This window comes from Peromyscus maniculatus, chromosome 6 (assembly GCF_049852395.1).
Source record: "Peromyscus maniculatus bairdii isolate BWxNUB_F1_BW_parent chromosome 6, HU_Pman_BW_mat_3.1, whole genome shotgun sequence".
NCBI lineage: Eukaryota > Metazoa > Chordata > Mammalia > Rodentia > Cricetidae > Peromyscus > Peromyscus maniculatus.
In genome coordinates, this window is record NC_134857.1 from 20,418,557 (window position 1) to 20,435,161 (window position 16,605).

Here is a 16,605-nt window from a genome sequence, read left to right on the forward strand (position 1 = left end):
GTCTACAAAGTGAGTTCCAGGAAAGGCACAAAACTACACAGAGAAACCCTGTCTTGAAAAACCAAAAAAAAAAAAAAAAGGCGGGGGGGGGGGGGGGCTGGAGATATGGCTCAGAGGTTGAGAGCACTGGCTGCTCTTCCAGAGGTCCTGAGTTTAATTCTCAGCAACCACATGGTGGCTCACAACCATCTACAATGAGATCTGGTTCCCTCTTCTGGCCTGCAGGCATACATGCAGGCAGAACACTGTATATAAATAATAAATAAATCTTTAAAAAAAGAAAAACCAAAAAAAAAAATTTTTTTTCCCGGGCAGTGGTGGCACACGCCTTTAATCCCAGCACTCGTGAGGCAGAGCCAGGCAGATCTCTGTGAGTTCAAGGCCAGCCTGGGCTACGAAGTGAGTCCCAGGAAAGGCGCAAAGCTACACAGAGAAACCCTGTCTCGAGAAACCAAAAAAAAAAAAAGTGTGCAGTGTGAGGCTGCAGATATGGCTTAGCTGGTAAAGTGTCTACTGTGCAGGCAATGAGGTCATGAGTTTGGATCTCCAGCACCCACATAAAAAGCCATGTGTGGATTACAGCCCAACTGTCTCAAAAGTCAAGGAAAACAATTAAGAAAGATACTGAATGTTGCCTTCTAGTCTCTGTGCATACACACACACACACACACACACACACACACACACACACACACACACATGCATGTGTACACACATCTCTTCATACATATATATAACATACAAGCTGAAGTGGGTTTTAATTTTACTTTTAGTGTGTGTGTGTATAGGTAGGTAGGTACGTAGGTAGGTAGGTAGGCTTGTACAAGTGATTGCACTTAGACCCTATGAAACTGTAGTGGTTGTGGGTTACCCAGTGTGGGTGCTGGGAACTGAACTCAGGTCCTCTGTAAGAGCAGTACATGCTTTTAACCTCCAAGTCATCTCACCAGCCTTAACCCACCACTCAAGAAACATCACAACATAGTAGTGTGACTTTAGATAATAATGTACTATATATTTTTAAATGATAGAAGGATTTTCAAAGTTTTCACCAAAAGGATATGATACTTCAGGAAATGGAGGAGTACACTGATCTAATTATGCAACATGAACATATATCAAAACACTACATTGCCCTACAAGCAAGTATTTATTACTTAACATTTTGGCAGCACAGAAGAGAGGCTCTCATCCATTCCTAGTTGAAATTGGAGCCAGGCCACAGATTGGGCAAAGATAGCCTGTTTCCAGTTCTTCTGTAACCAGCAGGCTACAGACAATATGGTTCTGCTGGCAGGAGTTTTTACTTCTTAGAGAGGGTAAACATAAACAAGTAAGTTCACAAGGCAATCACATTTCTATCTTCCATTGACCAAACTTAAATCATATGACCATGTTTAGTATGAGGTAGGAAGTACACTCTTTCTGTGAAGGAAGGTGGGAATACACATTTACTGTTCAATTAACTTCACCTAACAGGGGTATGGACTGTTTCTACTTTGACTAGAAGCAATGCAGCCACTACACAAATACATCTCTTTAGGATGTGTGCCTAAGAGCTTAGCTACTGGGAGGTAGAACATGAGCATTTTCAAAGTGTCTCCCATTCTCACAGGTAGAGTAGTTTTCTTTCCAACTACTACCAAGGATGGAAGGTGCACAACTGAGGCTACACACAGAAAAAGGTGCTGATGCTCTGTTACTGCTCAGAATCTACTCACCCTTTCTACTGTTCACTTGGCAGGTTTGGTGCAAATGCCAAAGTTGTGCACTTCTTGGGACGAATCAAGCCATGGAATTACACTTACAGTCACGAAACAAAAAGTGTCCAGTGTGAATGTCAAGACCCAACCGTGAGTCATCCAGAATTTCTGAACCTGTGGTGGGACATCTTCACCACCAGTGTTTTACCCCTGCTCCAACACTATGGCCTTGTCAAAGATGCCTGCTCCTATCTAATGATGGTAGGTTCGGTTTGCTTTCACTTTTATTTCAGGAAATACAGTGCTGTACTTTTAAAACTTGATATATTGATAGAATTCAGCAATTTGTACTATTTTAAATAGAGGTAGGACGGTGTGGGGAAAAGCTATGGCCATTTTAGAGCTGGGAAATGACAACAGCACAGAAAACCAAAAAGTAGATTGTATGGCAAATTTCAATAAATATGTTTTTGGAATTCTTCTGTACATCCATACATTGTAATTACAGAATTCTTGACCCACTGGTCATTAAAAATGATGATGAGATGATTCCTAATTTATAAATCTATACAAGAAAAGAGTGCATAGGCTAGGCATGTAGCCTAGTAAGGGAATGCTTACATAGTATGTGAAAGCCCTACCTTCCATCTCTAGCCCTGGGTGGGAGAGGTGGGCAAAATGCCACATTTATGGCTTAGAAACCTCACACTTTTAAATATGTCTTTTATTAGCCATTTGCTTAGAAAAATGAACTTTATGTGAAAATTACAATAAGAATACATAATACATAATAAATACTGTAGGAATATTCTGATTTCCTGTTTTATTCTCCTTAGATCTTGAAATGATCCCTTTGTAAGAGGGACATGACACAATAAATTTTATAACAACCACTTTCATTAGCATGTTTTCTGATTTTAAAGGTACTTTTCTGAGTTTTGTTCTTCATGATGAATTGGAAGAAGATGAAGAATGTTATTTTATGCATTAAGATACAAAAAAAAACCACCCTAATGAATAAATGATGAGGTAGTATCCAATATAAGCATGAGAAAGGGAGAAGTAAATAGCATATTCTTAATAGTACTGTATCATAATACCTATTCACAGCAGTGGCTAGCAACACAGTAAGTCCTTCACTGCCTAGTCCATTCCAGTAAGTAGTTATTGTTAATATTCCCTCTTTGTAGATAAATTATACGACTTAGAGAAGTCATGAGATTTTTATTCATGTAAAAGGTTACAGTAACTTCTAGGACTCAAACCGATCTGAAAGACTATAATCTTTTTGAAAGTTTATCTCTAGAGCCAAATTAAGTATAGCATTTGATGGCAGAAGAAGAGAGAATTTTCTTAATTAAATTATCTATTTGATTAGCTCCATATCAAGCTTGACCTTAAGGACATGTCTTTTAAAGACATTCACTGTAAACTCAACTTCCTGTACTGTGATGTAGAGAATGATAAGCGACCATGTCTTTAATCCTTGTGTATTTGCAAGTAGAAGGCAAAGGCAAGGCGGATCTGATGTCCATGTTCTTGCTTTGCCTGCACTCTGACGTTACAGTGCCCAAACTCCTTGGAGCTTCAGAACATTTACATACATAGATTAATGGTTGTTCACATGTCAGCAAAAAACCCTATGCCTAAACTCCTTAGAGTTTAAGTACATTTAAATACTCATCTATAATTTTACACATCAACAAAAACCCTTTACTTAAACTTTTGGGATTTTCAATATATTTACACACAGTTGTAGCATTTATGACAGTAAACAAAGTATAAAAGAATTGTTCCACCATTTTTTTCTGTTAAAAGCATTTTTTTTTAAATCTGTTCTTCTTCCAGTAAGTTTCCAGTACTAACTCAGCATAGAGCTTTTGAATGGCAGCTTTTATGGTACACTTGATTACCTAACCATATGCAATGAGAATCTAATTTAAAGTAGAATAGATTTGCTGCATGTCCCATTCTTTCCACAATACAAGAGCTGAGGATTATAAGCCAAGAAAAGGTGAAGATGGGAAACAAAAACAGTTGTCTAAAACCGAGCAAATTATCAGAAGCTGAAAGAATAGATGCTACTTGCAATCCAAATGAAAGCTTGAACAGGAAAATTTGGTACAGCTTCAAAACATTTAGCTTTCCTTCATAAAAACAATGACTTGAGTGTGCATTGTCTCTCTCTGGGTAAGTTCTCTGTGAAGCACAGTATTTGAGGAATCATTTTGTTTAAGTTCTCAACCTTTCCAAGCCCACATGGATCAAGAATTTATCATGAGATTGGTGTTTCCTTGTCCATCCATCTTACACTTTCTACTGAACTGTTTGCAGCTTTCAGACTTGGTCTATACACTGGCTTTCTCTTGTGGCTTCTGTAGAAAGGTATGAAGAACTTAAACATTAACCCTAATTACTTTGTTCTCCCAATGTTTTCACTGAGTCAAGAAGTCTTCATTTTTTTCAGGGAAAAAAAAATCATATGGCCCTTGTATTCTTGTCTTTTTTGTTTGTTTCATGTAATGCTTTTCAGTTTTTGCATGATGACTCATTTTGGATTTTCTCATGTTCTGTTTATTGATTATTTAAGTTCATCAGTACTTCAGCTCTTAAGGTGCCTCTGGTGACTCTTTCTTCTAGGAACATGTCTCAGGAGCTTTGTCACACCTGTCCATTGGGGAGGCTCCAGCTACACCACAGCCTTCTATGTCCTCAGAAGAAAGGAAGGAGCGGTGGGAACAGGGCCAGGCTGATTACATGGGAGCAGATTCTTTTGATAACATCAAGAAAAAACTTGACACTTACCTACAATAGAAGCACTGCCATTTCCCTGTGGACACATCCACATCTTAGGCACACTTCTGATACTTAGTATGTGAAGCTGTTTGAAAACTCTGTTACAGTTGTTAGAGGCTTTCACTAAACCTCATCAGATGAGGGTTTGGGCAGAACAAAAGGTGAGAAATGGTCAGACGTTATAAAGTTTTGTTATATGAATAAGTGCTCTGTTTAACCCTAAACTTTTTCAGAAACTTATTAATTTTTCAATTGCCAACGTGTGGTAAAGGAAAGCCAACATTAAGCTACTGAGATGGTTCTCTCAAGTGGTGCAGAACTTGACTCTCCATCTGTCTCACTTCAAAACAAGATATGACATTGTCCCATATTTGTTTGTTGTACCCTTCACTAGACTTGCAATTTAGAATTGCCCAAAGCCTGTCAGAGAATTAATTCCATTTCCAGGCTAGCAGCCTTTATTAACATTGTGGGGTGACTCATAAGTCTACCAGCTAGTGTTAGTTCACCAGTTTTCTATGCACCATGAAGGCAGCATGCAGACTTACTTTTTTTCAGTTCTGTCTACTTGAAAATTGCAGTGTGCTCTGATGGTTACCTGTGGTAGCACCGTATATAACAAATAAAGACTTATTGACATATCTTGGTTGTTTAAGTACTTCTCTACCTCACCCTTGGGGAAAAATCATCCAGTAATTTTTCAAAATTTGTGCAATTGGTCAGTTTCAAAAATATAAACCTTCACCCTTGTATGTGCTTTAAAAATTATCTAAGACATTTAAATCTATTCTCAAGTGATTGTGACAGATCTGATCAGTAGAGAAAAGTGAGATAAAAGGTACCTAGTCTATCATACATTACATCCTTGGTGAGTATTCAGATAGTTTGACTCTTGAAACTTTAAAATTATCAGGCCATGCCAGTAATTAGTATACTCAGTAATCATTCAGAATTATCTGACTCTGTCCTGGACCCAGTGATCTCTAGTGGTTTATATAAAAAAATACAAATATAAGTTTGTTAGACTTGTGGGTGCCTGAATCTATGCATTCAGTCAGTCACCCTAAAGCAATGACCCACAGTACTAATAGAGTGTAGGCTGTATTGGGTGGCAAGCTGTGAAGAGTGGGGCCTAAAACAACCTTTTATAACCAAAACAAAGTATCACAAATACTTGAACATGAATGGGAAAAACAAGATTTAATTGACAAAAGCTGTACTGGCTTTTATGCCCTCATTTTTATGGTCCCTGATTTCTATTATATCCTATAGATACTAAGTCATTCCTATTTCTGTATGGCTGAATGAATACATAAAGGTTTGGATACCTAAAGACAAGAATGACTAGGCAGCCACTCAGAGGCTGGTAATAACTCCTTAACTTACTTAAATTATATCTGTGTAGCTAAGTTTTTCTGTATCCCACCTGGTCCGCAGCTACTCAGACCCAAATAAACACACAGAGGCTTATATTAATTAAAACTGTTTGGCTATTAGCTCAGGCTAACTACTGACTAGCTTTTACACTTAAACTCAGCCCATTTTTGTTAATCTGTATGTTGCCACATGTTTTGTGGCTTTACCTGTGTGCCATTCATTACATGCTGTTCCCTGGATGGTAGGCTGGCAGTCTTCTGACTCTGCCTTTCTCTTCCAAGAATTTCCTTGTCTGCTTATCCCACCTATACTTCTTGCCTGGCTATTGGCCAATCAGCGTTATAGTAATTCAGCGTACAAAAGCATTATCCCACAGCATATCTAGGACATATGGACTAGTAGACAATGAGTTGCTATGATCTTCAAGTACAAGAAACATTTACTGAAAATACTGAAGTGTCTTTGCCACTGGTCAGAACATATAACAGAAACACAAACCTTTTCTAGGTAATTTGGCTAAGTCATATGCTGCTTCCTTTTTGGCTGAGTCTGCTAGAGATAAACAGAATTCTACTTTATTTTTGTGGCTAAGCAATATGTAATCCAAATAAAGTAAATAGGAAACAGTATGACTGGAAATATTTAATTTAGAAAATATTTATAAACATCAAATTCTGTGAAATCAAGAACTGAATTGTTTGTTCTCTTTTTAATACAGCACAAGAAATTAAGCTTTAAGGTGAAAAGCTTATATGATGTTTAGATTTTATATAATAGGTATTTAGTAAAGTCTATTGATATTATTAGAGTTAGAAACAGTACACAACACAATAAGTATAAAGTTGTATCAAGCCCTGTGGCTACAGTGTCACCAAATGGCCTACCATTTCTTTGGTAGGCTTCATCTTTCCTCGCTTTCATTTTTCAAAGATGCCTCAATTAAACCTTACTGAAAAAAAATCTTACAAAATTGTTTCCATGCAGCTCAAATTTCAAAATACCCACAAACCCCTGAAAGTTAATGTGGGAGCCCACAGAGACTATCTAGTGAGACCTTACTCAGGGTCAGAGAAATTAGGCTTGCTTTACTCAGCAGGGCTGCATAATGAGATGATTTGGCCACAGGCATGTTTACCAGGTGTTTAGAAGGGTCTACACTACGGTGTGCTTTGATCTTGCAAGGGAGAGGTCTTTTGCATCTCCCCTTGACATATTAAAAACCCTTTTGAATAAATGAAGTGGCTGTTGGATATTGATCCAGGCCCTCCCAAAGCTATCTTGTGTTTCTGTCTTTCTTCTCGCTGTCTAGGTCTATTTGATATTTTTTTTATCCCTCTCTCCTCCACCTAAGAAGAACCCTTCAAAGGGTGGGATCTGGAATCTCACAAGTTTATAATAAGATGTATAAAAGAGGCAGTAACTCAAATTATAAGGTGAACATTTATGGAGGTGATCAATATGCCCTTACATTTTTATCCCCTTGTGAGCAATATACTTACTGATAATAAACTAAATAGGATTATTTCTAATCCTAAAAGTATAATTTTAAGGACAAAATCTATAATTTCATACACAGTTATTATACCAATTCCCACTGTTCTTAAAATGAAGAAATTAAATGGAACCCAGTATTTCAATATATTTTATATAAACTTCAATATATACTAAGATCTGAACGAGAATTTCAACAGGTATACAAAACTTAAATGTGAATGAATAAATTACAGTAACAGTACTTTTTAAAGTGTTTCAGTGAAATATGTGCAACAGTCATCTTTATAGAAGTGAGACAATCTTTTTTTTTCTGTTAAAAAGAAAATAATCATTAAATGATGATGCCAAGGAAGGTAAAATTTTTTTTAGGTTTTTATTGATTTTAAATTCAAAGAAAAATTCAGTTTGAAGCACAATTAGAAATACAATATTTTCAGTATATTTCTAAGTAATAAAACAACATAGCATCAAATTTTCATTCCAGTGGTTTATGTATCTTGAATTAACTTTTTTATTAATACCTAATATACTAAAAAATTTGCTTGATAAATTTGATTGTTATGAATATGTTTTAAAGCACAGTGTAGTTTTCTGGGTAAGCTTATCTGTAATTAAATAGGTAAGTTGGGTTTCTTTGTTTGGGCCAGAAACAGTTTATACTTAATCTCATTGTGTGGATACTACAGAACCCTAATCCTGAATGTGATGAGACTGGATTTATATGTGATGCTGGTGGGGCTCCTAACCTCAGCAGTCCAATCCCAGTCATTCCACATTCACCCCTGCAAAAATGTCATCCTGAAAACTATGCCTGCCTCATCTGTTATTATGAGAAATGGGGCTGAGAAGATTCTTGCTGGTTAATCCTGTTTCCTTAGAGCAAAAACAGGTTGGGGAAGATTTGGTGAGAGAGATATATGGCATATACCTTACTAGGGTATCTATCATCTCTTTCAGTCAAGTCTCTTGTAACATAAATAAAATCTGAGATGCTCTTTAGTATGTGCCATAATCCATGAAGCTTTTCTCAGGAATCTCTTGTCTAGATTTAAAAAAAAAAAATCCACAGGAAAACAAAACTACTAATTACATAACCTGACTGCTTATTTATTTTAAATATGACTCAAACTCATCTATAATTCTGTGGCAACTAGTAAGTTTTCTTATTAACAAAAAAGGTTAAGAAAAATGTTTGGATAAATTAGTGAAATTCCAATATTAAATTCTGATTCTAAACACACAAAGGCATTTTTACATTCAGGACATTTTTACATTTTACATTTTACATTTTTACATTCAGGACATTACATTTATATATCTTTAAGAGTTGAAAAGACTTTGAAGGTCATCCAGCCCAGCTTCTATCCCAGTTATCATGCCACTCACATAGAGCAGTAGTCTTCTGTATTATAAAAATTTAAAAAGTTATTTCCAGAAACCCTACATAAACAAAAACAATTTATAGAAAGACCTATTCAAATTACATAATTTAAGCATTCAAACAAACTGGGTAGGACTGGTTCCCTCACCCCTACAGACTATTTACTATCATTACATTTAAATAATGTAGTACCACTTCACTAAAATGGACACACAACCTTGATGCGATCCCTAACTTTTTCTAAATACACACTGCAAGTCACATATATAAATTACATCTCAACGAAGCTATCAAAAATTGCAATTAACTTGCTCCCTTGAACTTTGGTCTTTCATTTAAGGTTTGGTTATGGATGCAACTATAGCTTTTGAACATCCAATAAAATCTTTCTTAGAGTCTGCATACATATTTGTTAATAATTTCCAAGGACTGTGGATCCACTGAATCACCATTTAAAGGCTTTGGTGAATAACCAAATATTTCCAACAAAGAAAAACTAATCAACTGGTGAAAAGTATAAGATAGGACCACACTCAAGTATGAAGATGTGGAGTACATGGGAGATGTAGGAAAATACTCAGCAAAGGCATTATGAAAAGCTGGAGAGCAAAAGAACTTCTAGGACCTCCTCTTTCAGGCCAGTTTACAATAGAACTTAGTGCTATTTGAAGTATCATTAAATATAAGATTCATATATAGAAGAGATATGACAATAATACCACTTTATTAATATAAAATATGCCCCATATACAAAGAATATTCTCTAGATCTTTCTTAAATCTGTACTTTTCATGTTTAAAACTTAGGTATCTGTTTCAAGTGACTTTACAAAATTCCACAAATTATAAATCAATTAAAGTTCTGATTTCATTGATTTTAGCTTGTTTCATTTCATTAGCATATGTTTTTTTAGTTCCAAAAGCTCCAGCTGCAAGTTCTCTTTTTGTGTTTTGTATTTTCAACATATTTTCTTCAACAGAATCCTTTACAATGAACTTCAAAAAAAAAAAAATGAAGTTGGTTAAGAACTTTTCAGGTAACAAATTTTTTTTTTAATTCTCTTTAAAAAACCTTACTAAGAAAATTAGACTATTCCTGAGCCACACAAAGGATTAACATGCTAATAACACTGCCCACTAAAGTCAGAAAGAATAAAAATAACAGCTTTAAAAGAATTTGTATTTCAATAATACCCAGATTTCAAAATCAAATGATTATATTATATATCCATACACACATATATATGTAAATACATATTTATCTGTCAGGCCAGTTTACAATGGAAGTTATTGCTATTTGAAGTATCCTTAAAAACAGGTTCATCTATAATACAGCTTCTTTTGTCATTGCAAGTAATAGGACATTTTATAGTGTCCTAGTTAGGAATACTTTATTATTTCACATTTAAATGTATATATATATAATAAAAAAACCTTTTCTCAACATGCAATGAGGATATTTACAACTAAGCATGGCTTCCCTTTCTCACCCAATGTCATTTTTTTTTGTATGAAGAATATGGCTGAAAGCACAGAATTTATACCGCTGCCCACCATCATCACATGAGAAAAATCACACACACAAAATATATAGGTATCCTTGAAGCTAGAGTATTATCAAAATGAATTTAGTATTATATTAGGAGTCAAATCAAGCATCCATAAATGACAATCTTCACTTACATGAGGAGGTATGTGTCAATATGGCAACAGATGATTAAATTAATATTTGAATAAATTGAAACTTGATAAAATTCAACATTCCTGATAAATATCTTAAAAGTAATAAAATTCTCACCTAGGAATAAAAGTCTTATTCCATGTCCAAGTCTTATTCAAGATTTCCACTAGAAACTTTCCAGGAAAGCATTTAATGTGAAATAATAAAGTGTTCCTAATAAACACTAGAATATAAAATGTCCTAGTTACTGCAATAACAATAGAAGTTGTATTATAGAACTTTACTGAAATACATTTAAAAAATTAGATACATTATTTAATGTTTCTATTCATAAATATTTCTTATTGCTAAAAATGATAGTTATCAAAGGATTTATAAATTTCACAAATCCTGAGCAATATTCCTCAAGTGGGATATAATGGTGTAGATTCAAATTTCCATAACAGTGACAACTAATAAAATTTTCAAAATTAACATTAAAGAGAACTCTTTATCAGTTATCTAAACCTACTTTCTAGACTCAGTCAGTAGAACCTAAGTCAAGCTGCAGAACCCACATTTAAAAAGCCAGACATAGAATGATATGCTTATAATTCCAGTGCTGGGGAGATGGCAGGCAGATCTCTAAGATTGACTAGCAAACCAGCCTAGCCTGCAAATTCCGGGCCCGTGAAATGTATCTCAAAAACAAACAAACAAACAAACAAACAACAAAAAAAAAAAGGTACATAGTGTTTAAGAAGCAACATCCTAGGTTGTCCTCTGGCGTCTATAAGCACACACCTGCATAACCACATAAACATGCTTTTTTATTAAGTTATTTCTATTTATATGTGTGTGTAATGTGATGAAGGCCAGAAGAGGGTGTTGGATGGTCTTCTGGAGCTGGAGGTGGTTGTGAGCTGTGTGATCTGTGTGATGTGAACTAAGCTTGGGTCCTCTAAGGAGCAGCAAGCACTCTATACTGCTGAGCCATCTATACAGCTCCTAACACAAACATACTTGGTAAAAAAAAGTAAAAAGAATCACAAAGTATTGTTCTGATAACAGGAAGACATCAGTGAAAAATAATGGACTAAAAATAGACCCCATACACATTTCCTACTAGTAGAAAAGACTATGGACTTTTCAAAACAAACCAAACTCCAAAAACACAAATGGTAACAAACAATTGCTTCTTCATTTGGAAAAGGAATAAGTGTAGAAGCATTTCACAAAACACAGTATCTTCCAAAAGAATCAGAAGTAAATACAGAACAATTTTTCAAGACAGGGTTTCTCTGTGTAGCTTTGCACCTTTCCTGGAACTCACTCTGTAGCCCAGGATGGCCTCGAACTCACAGAGATCTGCCTGGCTCTGCCCCCCAGTGCTGGGATTAAAGGCATGCACCACCACTGCCTGGCCAGAATGATTTTTTTTTAAAGTACAAATAAAACCACTATCCCTAAGACATTAAAACCTAATATAAACAAAGAATGCTTTGACATCTGATAAGGTAAAAAGGTTCTTATAATGCTTACTTCTCTGTAACTACAGAAAACAAAGACCTCTGAACAACATGTTCAAATAATAAAAATAGAGCACATTTGAAATCATAGAACTTTAAAATTTTTCTTGACAAAACACTCAGAAAGTTTACAGACAAGAGCTGGGAATAAACCATTTCCAACATATATAATAAACTAAAATCAAAATGGAAAAAGAAGTTCCTGACTCTATGAAACTATTAGTACTACAAGCAAAAGCAAAGAAATGAACAAGTAGTTCACAGAAGGAAAAACAACCATGATCAGTAGACATATGGACTACATTAAAGGCCCGTGTTTAATGTATATGCAAATTAGTAGATGCTCATTAGCTTATGACCACACATACTATTCCATACATCATAAAGACTATTATTGTTTGCTTTTTGTTTTGTAATGCTAGTGATCAAACCCAAGGCCTTCTATAGGCTATATAAGCACTCTATTGGTGAGCTACACCCCCAGGCATTTCATGGCCTACACTGAAGGCAACTTGAAGTTATTTAATAACAATTCTAAATCCACAAGTATAGTTTTGTGAATCTATCCTTAATAAATACTAGTATATGTACCCAAAGATGTATGTACAGCATCATTAACGACAGCATTGTTTTCATTACAAAGCTGAAGACTATTTACTCATGATGGATCTGTGTGCAGGTAATAATGAAGATTCAGATTCAGACAGAATGGTGTTTGTGAGTGGCTGGGTAGTGGAGAGCAATAGGGAGTGTAAAGACTCCTTTACATAAAGTGAATATAGAAGGATTCTGTTAAGTATGACAGAAAAGATCTATAGGAGGATGGTGATGATGACTGTACACTGTAGAGTATTCCTGATGCAGAAGAACTATGTATTTAAAATAATGGCTGAAATGATAAACTGTGTACACATTTTACCACAGTAAGAAAGTGTTGATCTAAATGCAGATAGATAGTAAATCATCACTACATGTTTAAGGGAAAAGAATGTATTATAAAATAATAAAGTATTACCCCATTTTCTTTCAATTTTTTTATGTTGAGATATATACATAAGAATGTATGTAGCTACAGAGGAAAAAAAACCCTTTGAACATGTTATAAATTATGAAGGAGGAAAAAGGGTGTGTTTTACATTTTCTCCACAATTCTACTTTAGTCATGGCAGTAATGTATTCATATATTGCCTGTGTTACTTTTAAAAAGCAACATAATCTTAAAATAGGTAGCTTTAAAAACTCACTTTTGTGATGATAACCTTTTGCTTCTGGCCAAATCGATGGCATCTGTCAAAGCACTGATCTTCTGCAGCAGGGTTCCAGGCCTACGGAGAACAAAACTGTATGACTACTGCTCTGCAGTGTAAGTCTTCTGCACTAGTCCTTCATCTCATTATATGTATAATTCTAACTGAATTCAAACACTGACATTATAGATGTTCCTGGAAGAAAGCTATTCCCCAATCACTATGAAGACAGGCAGCCTTCTCCCAATATACTGCATTGCATCCACTTCAGCAATAGCTGAAAGTATTACCTGAAATGTTTAAGACCAGTGTGTTTTAACATTCATTGTTTCAGGTTTTTGGAATGTCTGAATAGATCCATAATCTAAAAACCCAAAGTCCAAAACTTTTTGAAGTTTGAGTTAGTACTCCAACAGATTCAAGTTTTAGAGCATCTCAGATAGGAATGTTCAACTTGTGCCCAACAAAAGCCTGACAGGTGTTGGCAGCAGCAACATAATGGTCTGTCACCTGATCAGAACACCTTGTGACTTTTCAGTGTAAAATGAAAGTTTTCAGTGTAAAATGTGACTTTTCAGTGTAAAAAGAAAATACATTCTCTCAGATGGCTTAAATTACCACAGAATAGATGGCATTCTTAGGTCCTCATATAAAAAAATTTCTCCTCTTTTGCTGATTTTCTTTTCCCCATTGATGAAATACAATACAAAAAAGTTTCAAAGGAAGTCAAAAGTCCTAAAATCTCTTTCAGATTTGTTGATGCAACCATATGTATCTGTTTGAATCAGCTGGACTTCAAAAATAAACTTTAAAAGTACATGAGTTCTTTCTTAAGCTGAAGAAAATGATGAAATAAAAGGAAAAGAAACACCCAACTACAGAATTCTTCAGTAGCAGCCAAATGGCTTCAAAGTGATAGAGGCAGTCATGTTGGTGAGACTTTAGGGGTATAGCTTCTGACATGCTAATTAATAAGTATGAGGAAAGTCCAAGAGGTTCCAACTGGACAAAGAGCTACAGTCCACTAAGGAATTCTGAGAGTGGGAGAAATTAGTCTTCCTCAGGGATTATCTAATACCAAATGGTCAGCCCTGAAAAAAACATACACACAAATGACATTATACAGACTGAGCAGGTTATATTTATGCATTTAGGAATACACACATACATATATGTTTATAACAATTAATGAAATAGGCCATGAATTTAAAAGAGAGCAAGGCACATGATGAGAAGGTTTAGAGGGAGGAAAGGGAAGGGAGTAATAGTATAGCTACATTATAATCTCAAAATAAGAAACTGCTGTCAAGGTAACCAGTACATTGCTCCTCACAGTGGCATTCTAGAGGCAGAGGCATGCAGATCCCTATGAATTCAAGTCCTATTTAGCAAGCTCCACCCTATCTCAAAATAAAAAGATTAAATTTGGGGGCTGGAGAGATGGTTCAATGGTTAAAGTGCATGCTGCTCTTTCAGAGGATTGGAATGCAGTTCTCAGCTCCCCATTCAAGCATTTCCAAATCACCAGTAACTCCAGCTCCAGGGTATGTGAAGCTTTCTGCCTAGATTCCTCAGGCACCTGCTATAAACACTGCAGATACATACACATAAATAAATAATAAAAGTTACAAAAAAGTTAAATTTGAAGATTCTTAAAAATGAAAGCAAGAGCTAGGAGTGGCTCAGTGGTATAGAATTTGCTACGGAAACATGAGGACCTGGGTTTGAAATCCCCAGCATCCACAGAGAATCTGGGCATGGCTCCATGTGCTTGTATCAGTTTTGGGGAACAGAGACAAGAGGATTCTACGATTTCACTGGCCAGCAAGCCTGGACAAAATGGTGAGCTTCAGGTTCAATGACAGATCCTGTCTTGATGGAGTAACATGGAGAGCAATAGAAAAAGACAGCCAACGTCATTCTCTGGTCTACATACTCGCTTGTACAGGTACACACTAAAACATATACACAACATACAAACCTGAAAACAGTATTTTGGGGTAACAGTACATTTACACAGCAAGTACTATCTGAAAATAGAAACAATCATAATTCATATGCAGATGATTTCATACTTAGGCTGTCATTTTCTTCTTAGTTCCCTGGGGACTGAGAAAAGAAATACTTCTGCTGTTAATTTGCTGATTATTTAAAAGTTGTATATTTTCCAGTATAGAAGTTTGACTTCAGGATATATCAGATATGGTTTTCTAAAAACCTTATGAATTATTTGAATTTCACAGACATTTTTAAGTTATTATACCAAGAGATGAAATCAATTGTTTGTATTGCCTATATTTTATTCCAGGGACAATGATAAGCTGATAATATATATCTAGTTTAACAGAAATCTAAATTATCTCACAATATAAAACATACAGAATTCATTCTCACATGTAACGATTAAGGAGGTAACCAGTCATTCAAATTTTACCCCAACACTTAGAGAATACTTTATGAAAAGGTAAAAGATTTTCAATGAGTTTTCTGTTGTTCAGTCTTATTTTTCTGAGTGTTGGCTTTTGCTTCTAAGTTAGAAATGATATTGAAAAGTGTGTCAAGTTCAATGAAAATTAATCTACTACAAGAGTGCTAAAACATTCTGACACTGTTTTTTAAACTATAACTTGAGTGGCCAACTTAAGCAAGACAAAATAATTTTGGACTCTGTTCTAAAAATGAACTTTTAGGATAATCAACTGAATTACTTAGTATGACATAACATACAAGATTTTTAAAACAGTAACCATAAATTTTAACTTTAGACTTAACCATAGCACTAAGAAAATATACATCACTGCTACCCATGATTTGTACCCATGGAAGTGGTTACAACATGACTCTAGGAAGGTTATCCTCAAAAAGGAAACACACACACACACACACACACACACACACACACACACACACACACACACAAAAGCCATGACACATGCACCAAGCTAGGAAGCCTTACAGGAATAACTAAGATTCTTAATCTCAGTAAAATGTCTACATGTTTTAAATCTTCTGGTTCAAGGAGCAAGCCTTGAACCATAAATCTTAAATGTATCAGTACATAGAAATTGTATAGGATTATTCTGGCCCACATAGCACACTGAGCAAATTAGAAATTAAAACCAGTCTATGGCCCTTATACCTAAAGAGCCCATTCTGTACATTCTGAAAAATGCATTCCTATGTATATGCAACCTCAGATCGTTTATCTTTGTGAGAAATGTGCAGAGTGAATTGTGGTTCTCTTATTCCTAGGTCCTGAATTACACAACCACAAGTGACTACACTCTATCAGCTAATCAAACTTACCCAGAACATGTTGATAGACAGCTGAACCTGAATTAGCTAGGATATATATTTAAAATATACATTTTAGGTCTCCTTCAGGAATTCCTAACTCTCAGAAGTGAGAGGTTTAAAAT

General features: G+C 35.2%; 2 protein-coding genes across 15 annotated transcripts in view; one reads left to right on the forward strand and one right to left on the reverse strand.

Annotated features, from left to right (window-relative positions):
* Positions 1-5,140, forward strand: part of Gyg1 (glycogenin 1) — a 37,895-nt gene extending 32,755 nt beyond the window's left edge. For 5 of the 10 annotated variants that reach the window (XM_015987301.3, XM_015987302.3, XM_042278992.2 and 2 more), the window contains 3 exons: positions 1,745-1,964; positions 4,038-4,088; positions 4,344-5,140. In XM_015987301.3, coding sequence (XP_015842787.1) covers positions 1,745-1,964; positions 4,038-4,088; positions 4,344-4,517 — 445 coding nt within the window. In that variant the 3' untranslated portion in view covers positions 4,518-5,140. The remainder of the gene's footprint in view (positions 1-1,744; positions 1,965-4,037; positions 4,089-4,343) is intronic. The other 5 variants (XM_015987303.3, XM_006993813.4, XM_076573995.1 and 2 more) reach the window with 1 other exon arrangement.
* Positions 5,141-9,456: 4,316 nt separating this feature from the next.
* Positions 9,457-16,605, reverse strand: part of Hltf (helicase like transcription factor) — a 95,768-nt gene continuing 88,619 nt past the window's right edge. For 2 of the 5 annotated variants that reach the window (XM_006993817.4, XM_006993816.4), the window contains 2 exons: positions 13,184-13,264; positions 9,457-9,746 (listed from right to left, as the gene is read on the reverse strand). In XM_006993817.4, the coding sequence (XP_006993879.1) occupies positions 9,594-9,746; positions 13,184-13,264 (234 nt within the window). In that variant the 3' untranslated portion in view covers positions 9,457-9,593. Of the gene's footprint in view, positions 9,747-10,582; positions 10,655-13,183; positions 13,265-15,046; positions 15,296-16,605 lie in introns of those variants that run through there. The other 3 variants (XM_042278988.2, XM_042278989.2, XM_042278990.2) reach the window with 3 other exon arrangements.